Source organism: Tiliqua scincoides, chromosome 2, assembly GCF_035046505.1.
Source record: "Tiliqua scincoides isolate rTilSci1 chromosome 2, rTilSci1.hap2, whole genome shotgun sequence".
NCBI lineage: Eukaryota > Metazoa > Chordata > Lepidosauria > Squamata > Scincidae > Tiliqua > Tiliqua scincoides.
Window position 1 is genome coordinate 213,655,190 of NC_089822.1, and position 14,527 is coordinate 213,669,716.

At 44.0% G+C, this 14,527-nt stretch overlaps 1 protein-coding gene across 5 annotated transcripts in view; it reads right to left on the reverse strand.

Annotated features, from left to right (window-relative positions):
- The window catches only part of RAF1 (Raf-1 proto-oncogene, serine/threonine kinase), a 61,254-nt gene that overhangs the window by 22,405 nt on the left and 24,322 nt on the right, over positions 1-14,527 (reverse strand). For all 5 annotated transcript variants that reach the window (XM_066618114.1, XM_066618118.1, XM_066618117.1 and 2 more), the window contains exons 2-6: positions 9,336-9,565; positions 8,077-8,189; positions 5,096-5,198; positions 2,323-2,480; positions 77-169 (exon numbers count right to left, since the gene is read on the reverse strand). In XM_066618114.1, the coding sequence (XP_066474211.1) occupies positions 77-169; positions 2,323-2,480; positions 5,096-5,198; positions 8,077-8,189; positions 9,336-9,542 (674 nt within the window). In that variant the 5' untranslated portion in view covers positions 9,543-9,565. The remainder of the gene's footprint in view (positions 1-76; positions 170-2,322; positions 2,481-5,095; positions 5,199-8,076; positions 8,190-9,335; positions 9,566-14,527) is intronic.

Here is a 14,527-nt window from a genome sequence, read left to right on the forward strand (position 1 = left end):
TTTTAAATATCTAGGGTATTGTTCCAGGATTACTTTATGAATTTTGCCACTACAAAATGGTTAAAGTACAACTTACTTAGGTATTCGGGACACAGATTCTCGCATTCGCCGTGGTGTTAAAGGAGGTAGTGTAGAGACGCCACTTTCACCAATATTTGAAGGTGGAAATCTGAAATCAAAGAAATTCAACTGAAGAGAATACTTAACATTCTCTTAGTCATCCTTCTAGTGTGTAGGCTTCCTGCCTGCTTGTCTGTCTGTAAGCGATGCTTATAGCTTCCTGTGAAAGCAAGATGCCAATTGTTTCACGCAAGTGTAAACAACAACAAAGATAAAGGGCAAGGGGGCTATAGGGGGGCACAGAGACCACAGAGATAGAGTCCCCTGTATCGACAATGGGGCAGGAACATATCCCCCGAGGATACTGGGAACGCCTGTATACATAAACAAAGTTGTATTAAATTCCAAATAACATAATTTTGAACCACTGTATCTATTAAATTTTACAATGGTCATGATTTCTCAATAGAGATAAATCAAAATTAGTGGTAACACACAAAACAGCTCAATCCTATATCCTTTCTAGGAATATAAAAGCTGGATGGAATTACATTTGAATAAAAACACATTAAGCGGTCATTCCTAGCATGCTGACAACTTCCACTTTCAGATGTTTCAGGGAAGAAGAAAGGGATTGGGTACTACTGCCTTGCTCCTAACCAACAGGGAAGAGTTACGGCACAATCCTAACCAGGTCTACTTAGAAGTAAGTCCTATTTTGTTCAATGGGACTTACTCTCAGGAAAGTGTGGTTTGGATTGCAGCCTTAGTCAATGGCAAGGAGTTCCACTGATTAATTACACACTGGATAAAGAAATATTTCCTTCTTCTGTTCTGTCTCTCCTGCCAATCAGTTTTAGTGGATGTCCCTGGTTCTGGTGTTGTGCAAGAGGAAAAAGAACTACCTTCTATCCAGCCCATGCCTAATTTTATACGTCTCTATCATGCCCCCACCCCAGCACCTTCTTTCTAGACCAAGGGTCTCCAAACTTCTCAGCATGATGGCCACATCATATATCTGACACAGTGTTGAGGGTCAGAAAATAAATAAATACATTCATGAAGAACCAATGTGCTGAGAATTTGATTGAATACAATAAATGAGTGGAGATGGGAGGAGGAGGGGAGCAGAGGGCAAAACTGATTTGCACAGGAAGGGGGGGAATTGATTTTGAAAAAGGATTGGGAGAGCAGAGGGCAAAATTGACTTGCATAAGAACAGTGGGAATGGATTTTGAAAAACATCAAGCAACCAATGACATAAATCACATACTTCTTTTGGTCTCAGTTTCTTCTCTATATAAGTTTAATGTAGACATTAACTTTAATTTCTATTTATACACCAGGTCACACATCATTGGTATATATCTCATTTAGCACCTCTAGCAGCTGAATGAGGAATATACTGGGTATATACCAAATTCGGCTACTAGAATTTATTTATGGAAATAAATTATTCCATTACACTGCATTACATTCAGTACCTCTAGTAGTTGAATGAGGAATATACCCATGCTGGGAGACCCAGATGTGCATCATTTGAGCTATTTTTAACTCTGAAATGCTGGGGAACCTCGTGGGCTGGATGAAATCCTCTGGAGGGCCTGATGTGGCCTTCAGGCCAGAGTTTGGAGACCCCTGTTCTAGACTGAACAGCCCCAAATTACGGAGGTGCCCCAGCCCACTAATCATTTTGGCCACTCACTTCTGCACCTTTTCCTCTCTCAGAGTGCTCCCCGGGGCATCTGGTGGGCCACTGTGAGATACCAGAATAAGGCCTTTGGACCTGATCCAACATGGCAATTCTTATTTTTTTATTAAATTGCTCCATGAATAATTTAACCCACAGTGCTTCTATGGCAGAGTTGGACCCACCCCCTTCCATTTCTACTCCGCTAGATTTTACTCCTCTCAACATCGAGGGCCACCCAACTTCCAATGTGCCTACCCCTATCGCTATAGAGCCTGTACCTAAATTGCAGTATCCTATTGGTCCTCCACATTCCACTAAATTACTGTTATGCTTACTATATCAATAGTAAGCCACAAAAAATTTCAATTCCTTCATCTCAGACTCCTACCATATAGAACTTCTGAGGAAGTACAAGCCTGACAAAAACCTCAAAACAATAGTATAGTGCTCAGCTAGCTCTCTTTTACACTATTTAAGTATTTGCATGTTACAAGTTAGCAGTACTTTACACTGGAAGAGATGGCTGTATACCAGGTAACTAGACAATTCCTTGAGTTAAAAAAACTTACAAGAGTTGCCGAATATTGCTCCAGTCCACGCACATGGTTGGAACTTTAGTGCTGCAGTGTTCATGGAATTTATAACCACAAGTTTGACACCGGAATCCATTTAGTAAGAACTTCTGGCAGATGTCGCAGAATGCAAGCTTTAGAAACGTCTTCCGGGCCTACAAAAACAAGTGTATTCATTTTATTGCTATTTGTGTTGCTAACTATGTAGCAGTGTTTCACATTCCTGAAATGATCTGAATGATTATCTGAAATGATCTAAATCTGAATGATTAAACTTTAAAAACATTTCACATTATTTAATGTTAAGTCCTGATTCCTCAGAAAAGTTCCACATTTTACAACTTTTACCAACTACTTATTGAAACTCCCAGGGAGTACTGTGTTAATCTATTGCAGGGCTGCCCAAACCCCGGGCCCCGGGCCACTTGCGGCCCGTAGGGGGCCCCAATCTGGCCCCCCAAGGAGCCCCCCAACGGGCGCTCGGCAGGAGCCCTCGCTGGCCCGACATGACTGCTCTTAGCAGACAGCGAGGAAAAGGCTAAGCACTCACAGGAGAGCAGGAGCCCCACCCATCCGCAACCTTCCCATTAGGTTGGGGAGGCTACAGCTGAGTTCAGGCTTCGGATGGGGGTGAGAATTCCTGGGTCTGTTTGCCCTGATGTTTGGGTTGGGGGGGCGGGGGTAGGCACTAAGGAGGGATGGGAAACTGTGGGTCTATTCGTGCTGCTTGTGTGTGCTGGGGGGTGGGTTCTGCAAGGGAGAAATTGTGGGATGTTTGAATGCCGCTGGAGAGCGTGTCTTCTCGGCAGTAAATCCCATCTGACTCAGTGGGGTTTACTCCCAGGAAAGTGTGGATCCAATTGGGCTGTGAGTGTGCTTGGGGTCGGGGGCTGGCACTGCAGGGGAGAAATCCCGGGGATCCTTGAATGCAGCTGGAGAGCATGTCTACTCAGCAGTAAGTCCCAATAGAGTCAGTGGGGCTTACTCCCAGGAAAGTGTGGGTTGATTGGGCTGTGAGTGCTCAGTTTTGGAGGCAGGCACTACAGGGGAGACCTCACCTGTTTGAATGGGGGGGGGGGAACTACTGCTTGTGTTTGTTGGGGTTGCTGGAAGAGAGGGAAGAAGATGGGGGTCTGTTTGTGAAGGGGGAAATACACACAGCTCTCTGCCTGCTTCTAAGTTTGTTTTGTGCTCGGTGCAGGCTGGGGGAGGGGGAGACTGAGAGAGGGAGACAGGCAGCTCCCTTCTCTGTGTGAATGAGGAGAAACAAACTCTTGTCCCGAGGGGGCAGGTGCCTGACTGATTGTGTTCCTTTGCTGCTGCTTGTTGCCAGGATGAGGGGGGAGAAAGAGAGTAAAAACATGTTCCTGCATGGGGGGGGAAGGACCCCATGCTGACTCCTCTTAAGTTTGTTCTGTACTTTTCCCTAGGAAGAGGTTGTTGTATGTGTTAGGAATTATTTTAACAACCCCCCTTTATTTTATTATTTTAACAACCCCCCTTTTCTGGATCTCATGTGTATTATAAATAAGCTCAGCAAAATTAGTTCATTCATATAAATTACATCTCCAATATATTCATTTATGTAAATTTATTCAAATTTGAAATGTAAATCCCCCTCCCCGGCCCCTGACAGTGTCAGAGAGATGATGTGGCCCTCCTGTCAAAAAGTTTGGACACCCCTGATCTATTGCAATAAAACAAGTCACAAAAATCCTGGGACACCACACAGACTAAGGAGTTCGCCACAAACGAAAGCCGTGGGCTACAACAAACCTGTTAGTCGTTAAGATGCTGCAAGACTATCAGTTTTTGTTTTTACTATCAGTTATGAATAAGGATGTTTGTAGTATACAGTTTTAACACATTCTTTTCTCAGAATATGCAGTTTTAAAATAGTAAACAGTAAAATATTTTAAAGCATTTACAATGCAAATAAATTTCAGTAGATTAAAAAAAAAAATAAAGTTCATATCATTTATGTTTTCAGAAGTTAGTTTTTATTTTCAAAACCCCAGGTAGAGTTAGAGCCTTTGTTAGAGCCAACTAAAATATACTAGCAAGCTTCTCAATACTCCAGAACACCTCTCCAAGCTGAAGGTTAGCCAAATTAAAAAGGGATAGGGGGAAGAAATCTAGATGAGGTATGGCACAGTGGGAAAGCACCAAGATCTATAGTCGTAACAGTTTCAATATGAAGTGCCTGAGTTTTTATGCAGCTAACCTGATTAGCCTGTGCTAGGTATAAGACTAGCACTAGTGCAAGGCCTCCTTTAAATTGCAAGAGTAACAATACATATTTCAAATTAGCCAGAGACCTAGTTCAAACATACATGCTTATCACTTGAAGACAGCATCAAGTAGTGCCTTGCTTGTGTGAATGAGCCATCACAGAACTATCATCTTATTCACAAAGTTTTTAAATGAAAATTGTTCATAGCTTTGAGTCATCAGATGTAAAACTCTTCTTGATCCCTCAAGTAACAATTCAATATCTACTCGCACAGGAGGGCCACAAAACATAACATTCCCTAGCATTCTGATGAACTCACCACAAAGTTGTTCATTTCCCAACAAGACTGGAAAGGTACAAAAGCAAATATATTAGAGGAATCTGCTTTATTAGCTGATGGGTATGAAAAAAGAATATTAGAAAGTCCTAAGTGCACTACTAATACTATACTATTCTTAATAAAAGCCTGCCCACAGTGGTCCTAAATAGCATTCCAAATCTATGCATATATAAGTCTAATTTAGAAGATCAACATACAAAGTTGTGTGTCGTGAGTGGAACATGATCAAGGAAGTCCACTTGCAGTTCCTCTCCAATCAAGGATGCAGCATCTGTACCCCAATCCAATCGTGCTTTTTTACTGAAAGAGAAAGAAACTCTTGTAATATGCTGCATGCATTCATTTTTCAAATAAATTAACACTGTGCAAGAACAGAAGAATTAAGTGACTACCGGTTTAGAATCTTCAGCAGCAGAACTATCTTAGGATGTGTGTTCACACACCTTAGGCCAGAATCCTAAGCAGGTCTACTCAGAGTCAAGTCCTATTGTGTTCAATGGGACTTACTCCCAGGAAAGCGAGGTTAGGATTGCAGCCCTACTTTACAGCATTCAAAAGCAACAAGCACTAGAAAAACAAACACACACTAAACAGCAGGCTTAGTGATATGGAAGCTATATGATGCACGTGACCCTGAACTTACTGGGAACTAACATGGATTAAAGTGCAGAAATGAAAACTGACTGTTCCATTAATGTGGTTTAACATGACATTCAGAACAAGCCTTAAGACCAGTGGTATTCAAACTGGGGTGTTGTGACGCCCCAGCACGTGGGTCCTGGCCTCTGCCCCCTTAAGGGGTGGGGGCAGCAAGGAGACAGGGGATCGCGCTGCTCAGGGGGGCTGCAGGGGCTTGGGTGCACTTGCCTAAGCCTCCTGCAGCCTCCCTGGGGTGCGGGGAGCCCTGCGCAACCTTCGGTAGGGCTCCCCAGGACAGGAAAAGTGAAAGCAGAGCAATTGCGCTCCGTTCTGCAAAACTGGAAGCAGAGCACAATCGCTCCGCTTTCCCTACTGACGGGGCTGCAGGGACTGGGGTGCACTCACCAGTCCCTGCAGCAGCCATCCCCGTGTGCGGGGAGCCCTGCGTGAGCGCCTGCAGGGCACCCCAGGTCAGGGAAAGGGAGAGTGGGGCAATCACGCTCCGCTTCTGCTTTTGTGGAGGCAGAGCAGATTGCTCCACTCTCCCTGACCTGGGGCGCCCTGCAGGCACTCACGCAGGGATCCCCGCACACGGGGATGGCTGCTGCAGGGACTGGTGAGTGCATCCCAGTCCCTGCAGCTCCCTGAGCAACGCGATCCTGAGGATCATGTCGCTGCCCTGCCCTTGCCCCTGCTGCCTCCCCCCCACCCCCACAAAGACGTACCGTGGGTTTCAAACTCCCAGAGAGTTTGAAAACCACAGCTTAAGACAATAAGTTAACTTCACTCCCTCAGTTTGTTAAAGAATCATTTTGTATTTAACATCACACCTGATCCTATAAAAAGCAGAGGAATACCCAGAGTGAGAGCCATATCCAAACTGGTAAAAGTTTCAGACATAACCTAAACCTAAACATAGAAAAGAACCCACAACTTCCTTAAGAACTATAATGCCAATGTTTTATTGAAAGATGAATTTCAATTCCTTCAATTTTAAAATCTGCAAAAAGTGTTTCACTTGTGACAATGCATCAGTGGCACAAACAACATATGCTTCACATATAGAAGTGCTCCAATTCCAACTGTACTCTTTGTGATTTTGTACTACTTAGAAATCCTTGAACATTAGGTGTAATATCATGCACAGAGATTGTAATGCAGGGAGGTGAGTCCACATCCTGAACCATGACCTGTGTTTTCTTAAGGCTGATTGTCAGTCCAAAATCTTGGCAGGCCTTGCTAAAACGATTCATGAGCTGCTGGAGATCTTTGGCAGAGTGGGTAGTGACAGCTGCATCGTCAGCAAAGAGGAAGTCACGCAGACATTTCAGCTGGACTTTGGACTTTGCTCTCAGTCTGGAGAGGTTGAAGAGCTTTCTGTCTGATCTGGTCCAAAGATAGATGCCTTCTGTTGCAGTTCCAAAGGCATGCTTCAGCAGGACAGCGAAGAAAATCCCAAACTAGGTTGGTGCAAGAACACAGCCCTGCTTCACTCCACTTCAGATGTCAAAGCGGTCTGATGTGGAACTGGAGGTTGTCCATGACTTGTGTACCTTTGCTCAACGATCTCCGACACTCTTTCTCTCGATATCAAGCTAAACAAACGCATCGGTAAAGCAGCTATCACGTTTTCCAGACTCACAAAGAGAGTCTGGTCCAACAAGAAGCTGACGGAACATACCAAGATCCAGGTCTACAGAGCTTGCGTCCTGAGTACACTTCTGTACTGCGGCAAGTCATGGACTCTTCGCTCACAACAGGAGAGGAAACTTAACGCTTTCCACATGCGCTGCCTCCGACGCATCCTCGGCATCACCTGGCAGGACAAAGTTCCAAACACAGTCCTAGATCGAGCTGGAATCCCTAGCATGCATGCACTGCTGAAACAGAGACGCCTGCGTTGGCTCGGTCATGTTGTGAAAATGGATGATGGCCGGAACCCAAACGATCTCCTCTATGGAGAACTCATGCAGGGAAAGTGCCCTACAGGTAGACCACAGCTACGATACAAGGACATCTGCAAGAGGGATCTGAAGGCCTTAGGAATGGACCTTAACAGGTGAGAAAACCTGGCCTCTGAGCAGCCCGCTTGGAGGCAGGCTGTGCAGCATAGCCTCTTCCAGTTTGAAGAGACTTGGCCAACAGACTGAGGCAAAGAGGCAAAGAAGGAAGGCCCACAGCCAGGGAGACAGACCAGGGACAGACTGCACTTGCTCCCAGTGTGGAAGGTATTGTCACTCCCGAATCAGCCTTTTCAGTCACACTAGACGCTGTTCCAGAACCACCGTTCAGAGCGTAATACCACAGTCTTTCAAGACTGAAGGTTGCCAAAAAAATAGGTGTAATATCATTAATTTGGCATTGAAAGTTTGAAAGGATAAAATGGGAAAGAATAGTAAGAATATTTATATACTGCTTTTCAACAGAGTAGTTCCCAAAATGGTTTACATAGAAGTAAGTCAATAAAATGGTTCTGTGTCCCCAATCTAATAGATTGAATGGCTTTGAATGGATATCAAGTTGATATCCTAATTCTCACCCTTTGTTTTCATTAAGCAGTCTAAAAACAGCACAGCATTCTGGTTGCAGACCTCGGACTTTGAGTGCTTTCATAAGACAATCATGAAGGGTCATTCCATTACGCACATTCACCTGTGAATTAAAAAATAAATTGTTAAAAAAGCATGCCAAAAGGAATTTTGAAATATCTTTCAGCTATAGATTAAGTAAGGGGCGTCAAACATAAGGCCCTGGAAGTCTTTCCTCTTGCCCTCCGGTTCTCACAGCACCACCATCAGCCACTCTCAGCTGCACTGAGGTGTCACTGCTGAAAGGGCAACCCATATGATAATTAAGTTCTCCCATATCTTGAAAATATGATCAAGATTTGCATGTTTTCTCTTCTGCTATCTGTAGCTGAGTTCCTAAGTGAGACAACAACAACAACAACAACAACAGTATTTATATACCGCTTTCCAACAAAAAGTTCACAAAGCGGTTTACAGAGAAAATCAAATATCTAATGGTGCTATCTTATAAGCACAAAAGTGCTTATTTCTGCTTAATGATATCACTTTGGGCCCTCAGCAGGTATCATGAATGCTATTCAGCCTGCTGTATGAAATTGAGTTTGACACCCCTGAATTACATGTTACAATTTTTATTAACAGACCCTAGGTAGATTCACATAACCACAGCTTCCAGTTGATTACAGCACAACACATAACAAATGCAGCACTATGGGTGCATTGGGTCTATGCAACAAGTCAGAGATCGGGTCTGACTATCATGCATTAGCTGTGCGTACCAGTGAGGATGGAAAAGGTGTATGATTAATTTTACTGGATACTCATCAACAGAATTCATCTGAAATCCATTAGCCAACATAATGCATGCTACTCAAGTTTAACCATCCTGTATCTTAATTTTACAGTGTTGATACAACTTTGGGAGGAGTTGAAGCATACGTAAATCATGTATATTCCCACTCTATCTTGAATCAGAAGAAAAAACCAAGATGCATTTTCTGGCTAACACAACCTTATTGTCCAAAAAGTATTCATCAGAGGCTTTCATAAGAGACAGGATCATATATTCAGTGAAGTGACATTAATCTCATTGCTCTTCCTAAGTTGTGCATGTGTATATTGAGTCAGCATGTTGAATAAAACATCACTGCATCCATTCAGAAGTCTCTACATTTAAACCTTGTTAGACTACTGGGGCACTGGAATGTTTGCACTCTAGAGAAACAAACAGCCAATCTTTCATCTTGCACAAAACAAGAAACAGACTCACCACTGTGCGTTGCTTGTTAGGTAAGAAAACGCGAATGGTATTGCTTGTCTTGGAGGAATCTGAAAGTTTCCCATCATCAGATGCTCTACGTTGACAGCTAAACTGCTGGACAATAGTAGGTGAACTACAGTTGGAGCCATTGAAGACGGAATCTTTTAATCCAATTCCATCACTAAGAGCCTTCCAAGCTCCTTGAATGTGCTCCATTGAAGCAGTCTAAGCAACAAAACCTGAGGGAGGGAGAGAGAAGTATATAAAATATTCTGAAAACAAGTCTCTGAGACCAAAACCAAAACAGATTTTGATTATTCCAATATAAAGGATACATTGCACCATCAAGGTGTGTGCCAATGAACTGTAATTCTTCTTACGGAGGGCAAAAATGCCCTGCCAGTAACAAAACTGTGCTTATTTTGCTTTTTTATACAGATGTGCACTTTTAGTTTTGCAATAGCATGATACAGCTACCAGAAAGAAGAAAGTATGATATTTAAGAAATAATACTACGTTGCATAGACCAAATGCTTCTGGTGTGACCATGCTTAGGGCCCAACCCTACCCAACTTTCCAGCACTGATACAGCCCATAATCTACATAATCTACATCCCCTATAAACCGTGGCATCGCTAGGGGGTGTGGGTGGTGCAGGCTGCACCGGGTGATGCGCTAAAATCGTGGGGGTTAGGAATAATACCATCATGTTATATACTGGTTGATGTGGAATTTCTAGCGGAATGCAGTGAAAAACAGGAGTGCAATATCCCATTTCTATCAAAAGTTATTGACAAAAACCTGAAAACAAAAAATGCATGGAGCCCTATGAAAAGTGAAACTGAGCTGTATCATGCGTTTACTAGCACATAGGCCAGCCATTTTCAACCACTGTGCTGTGGCACACTGGTGTGCCGCGAGTGGTCCACAGGTGTGCCACAGGAATTTGGTGGAAGGTCATTTATTAATAGGGCCAATGGGAGATGTGAGCCCCCAGTGGCAGCATGGTGTGCCTTGTCAATTGTCAAAAACCTGGTGGTGTGCCTTGACCATTTTAATGCCTTGTCAGTGTGTCGTGAGAGGAAAAAAGTTGAAAATCACTGGCGTAAGCAAACTTGCCTTAGCCCATCGGAATGGGCAGGTTGTGAGGAATCCAACAACATCTGAATGGTCCTGATCCAATGAATGTAGCCCCCCAAAAAACACCTGAGAAGGAGGTTCCTCCCTCCAAGCTGGTGAATGTATTGAGCCCTATGGAAAGTGAAACTAAGGGCGAAATCCTAACCCTTTATGTCAGTACTTTCCAGCACTGGCATAGTGGTGCCAATGGGACATGTGCTGCATCCTGCAGTTGGTGTCACTCACAGAGGCTCCTCAAAGTAAGGGAATGTTTGTTCCCTTACCTCAGAGCTGCACTGCCCTTATGTCAGTGCTGGAAAGCACTGACATAAGGAGTTAGGACTGCAGCCTAAGTCACACTGTTACATTTACTCACGAATAAGCAAACCTGCCTTTGCTCCTGGGCAGGTCAGGCAAAGGCAAACGGGAGACCACCAGAATGGTCCTGATCTGATGGAACTTGAGCTCAACAAATGTTCCAGAAGGCACCCCCCCCCATAAAAAGAATGAAAAAGAAGCTTAACAGGATAATTTTTTTCTATTTTAGACTTGTAAAGCCAGGTGGGTCCTGATAGTTACATGCCTGAAATATAAGAACTTAAATTGAACTGGGTAGGGCTGAAAATCTTATTCTTTTTTTTTTTTTTTTTTTTGAGGGGGTGGTGTTATTACAGGCAGGCTATAGAGAAAATTCACTTGGTGAAACAGGGTTGGCTTCCTCTTATTTGTTTTACTTTATTTATAATTATTTGTTTTAATTTGCTTTATGATGTCACTTCCAGCCATGACGTCACTTCCGGTGGGTCATGGACAGATTGTCGTGCTAAAAAGTGGGTGTCAGTGCTAAAAGTTTGAGAACTGTTGCAATAAGATGTTAGTAAGTTGACATCCGGGAGGGTGACATCACTACTGACCAAAATCACAGAGAAATAAAAAGTACAGCTATAAAACAAGTGGGGGCAAGGCAATGGTAGTTCACCATGCCCACCACCTGGAGTGTTGCCCTGCCCACTGTAAGGGGCAATGCGCTGGCACTGGGTGATGAAAACAGATTAACGTTTGCATTTCTAGCATCAAAATTTTTCCCATTACTTACTGTTAAAATTAAATGAAGATTTGTTAGATCATCACAACAAGCCATGTTAAGGTGAGAAACAGTTTCTAACTCAAGCCATATATACTCATAAGTTGAACCTGTAGATGTCAAGGGCAAGTTTGTAGCCAAAAATACAGACATTTCCTATGACTCACAGATAAAGTGGGGAGGGGGATTCCAGTGGAGTTACCGTATTTTTCGCTCCATAAGACGCACTTCCCCCCCCCCAAGAAGTGGGGGGGAAAGTGTGTGTGTCTTATGGAGCGAATACTGCAAAAAAAAAAAAAAACTCCGCCCTCGGCCCCGCCCCCTGCCCGCTCTGCTCTGCTCGCCTTCCCAGGAAAGTGTGGGTGGGATGGCAGTCTTGCTGAGCAAGCCCTCCTGTCTACTCAGAAGTAAGTCTCAGAGTCACTGGGGCTCACTCCCAGGAAAGCGTGGGTGGGGTGGCAGTCTTACTGAGCAAGCCCCTAGAGCAGGGGTGCTCATTATGTCGATTGAGAGCGACCAGTCAATCTCCAGGCGAAATGAGTCAATCGCAGGCTTCTCTCCCGTCCAAGAATCCCTAGGAGTGAGCCCCTGGCAGGCTTGTGAGCCCAGGGAGGGAGCCTAGCGAGTGAGTCCAGGGAGCCCAGGGAGTGAGCACCTGACGGTTCTGTGTGGTTCTGTGTGCAAGGGGTTTTGCACTGGTCTTGCTGTGATGTCTATTCAGAGATCTTCCCTCCCCCACACCTTTCCCCTGCTTTTGCACTGGTATGTATGGAGATCTGCCCCCCCCCCCACTTCCATCTGTTGGTTCTGTGTGCAAGGGGTTTTGCACTGGTCTTGCTGTGATGTCTATTCAGAGATCTTCCCTCCCCCACACCTTTCCCCTGCTTTTGCACTGGTATGTATGGAGATCTGCCCCCCCCCCCACTTCCATCTGTTGGTTCTGTGCGCAAGGGGTTTTGCACTGGTCTTGCTGTGATGTCTATACAGAGATCTTCCCTTCCCCATACCTTTCCCCTGTTTTTGCACTGGTCTGTATAGAGATCTGCTTCCCCCCCCCCCCGTATTGGAATCCGGGAAGATCTGGTGAGGAGGTAGATGTGGTGTCAGCAGTGGCCCCTTTAAGGGTAAGGCCTGGGCATCCAGCAGAGTGTGCTGTACAGCTGCAGCTACTGGAAGGCAATAGGGCCCTCAGGGATATAAGGAGTACCAGAGGCAGAAAGGGTTTGTGGGTTTTGAAGGAGTGCAGGTTGGAGAGGAGACTGACTGGGTTTACTGAATTTGGAATCTGACTGTGGATTGTGACTGGACTTGGATACCCTGATGGATTTGACTGACCTACCTGGAACCTGACCTTGGACTGTAATTTGGCTTATTGGCTCTGGACTCTGATTTGGTAACTCTGATTGATGGGACTGATTTACTTGGACTGGAACTGGACTCACTTTTGCTTGCTGCACTGGTGAGTTGCACAAGGGGGACTGATCAGCCTTAAGCGGGCACGAGGCCCAGTGGTTTGGAATTTGGCAGAACATCATTGTAGCAGAAAGATAATGTGATCCCCTATTTGTGTGCACCTGCTTTTGTGAGCTTCATAAATTCTGACTCTAGCAATGATGAGTTCTTGGGGTTTCCAGAAAACTAGAGTACTCAAACCTTTAAGTCTCTCCATTTGTTAATGACAGTGATAATGGTTCTTAATGCCACTGTTGACTGCTGATCACTTTACATGGTTCAAATGTTATTCTGTTATAGTTTATTAAATATTTTATTACACTATTTGGTTCAGAATATTTTTTTCCTTGTTTTCCTCCTCTAAAAACTAGGTGCATCTTATGGTCAGGTGCGTCTTATGGAGCGAAAAATACGGTACTTGACGCTGCTGCAATGGAATGGAACACTCCATACAGGCTTCGCTTAATCCCTCCCTCCAACCAATCCAGACTGGTGTTGCTACAACCAAACATGATGCTGTTGCAATGGAATGGTCCATTCCATATAGGCTTCCCTCTCTCATCCGACCCAGGCAAACACCATCTATGCAGCTCAGAAAACACAGGTGGATGTGTGTAAAATGGGTGCCCCCTCCCTGGATTGCTGTAAGAGCAAGTTTGTGACCAGTTTTACCACATACACTCATGCATTAAGTTGACTCAGGTTTTTAGAATAAATTTTAAGACCTAAATTTCTCAACCTATACATGAGAATATATGATAGTCAATATGATGCTCCTCTTGTCCCCTATATACAGTACTATAATAGCCCTTACATGCACATTTTTAATAAAAATTAAATTTTAGAACGTTTAAGAACTGAACAGTAATGAATGATGGCAGAATCTACAGTAGACTTCTTCAAGTTTATTACAAACTTTTTGACCCAAACATCAGAAGTTCAGAATCTGGAGAATATTGAACAATTAAAAACCCAAACTTTTACATGAGAGCTAGAACTGCTGGAGAATTACATGATCATCCTCTGCCTGGGCCTAGTGCATTAGCCTCCAAATTATAATGCAGTGCTTTCTTGCAGCCTGCTTCTAAACTGACTTTCAGTGGGTTATAAATCCAGCCTGCATGCGTCAGTTGTCTCCTGACGACAAATACAAATTGGCTTTGCCAGACTGGATCTATACCCCAATGAAATTTCTGGTAAATATATACACACCGAGTGCAGAAAACTCACTTGAAAAAGGGTTGTGTCCTTATGCCCCTCTTGGAGAAATAGTGTCACTAAAGCTTTCAGCAGCAAAACAGGACAGTAAACAGAACACCAGTTTTCTTTACCTCCTACAACCTTCAGCTCAGCAAAGGCAGGGAAAAGGGAACAGAACTTGGCCCAAGATTGAAGAGACAGCACTGGAAAGGTGGCTTAGAATTACAATAAAGGGACAAGGGGCCACTACTGACTACTGAGACAATGGTAGAGGAAGAAAGCAAGGGTCAAGTTGTAAAAGAGCTGTGGCTGGAAAGGAAATGCATAGAACAGGGCCGCTAGGAGA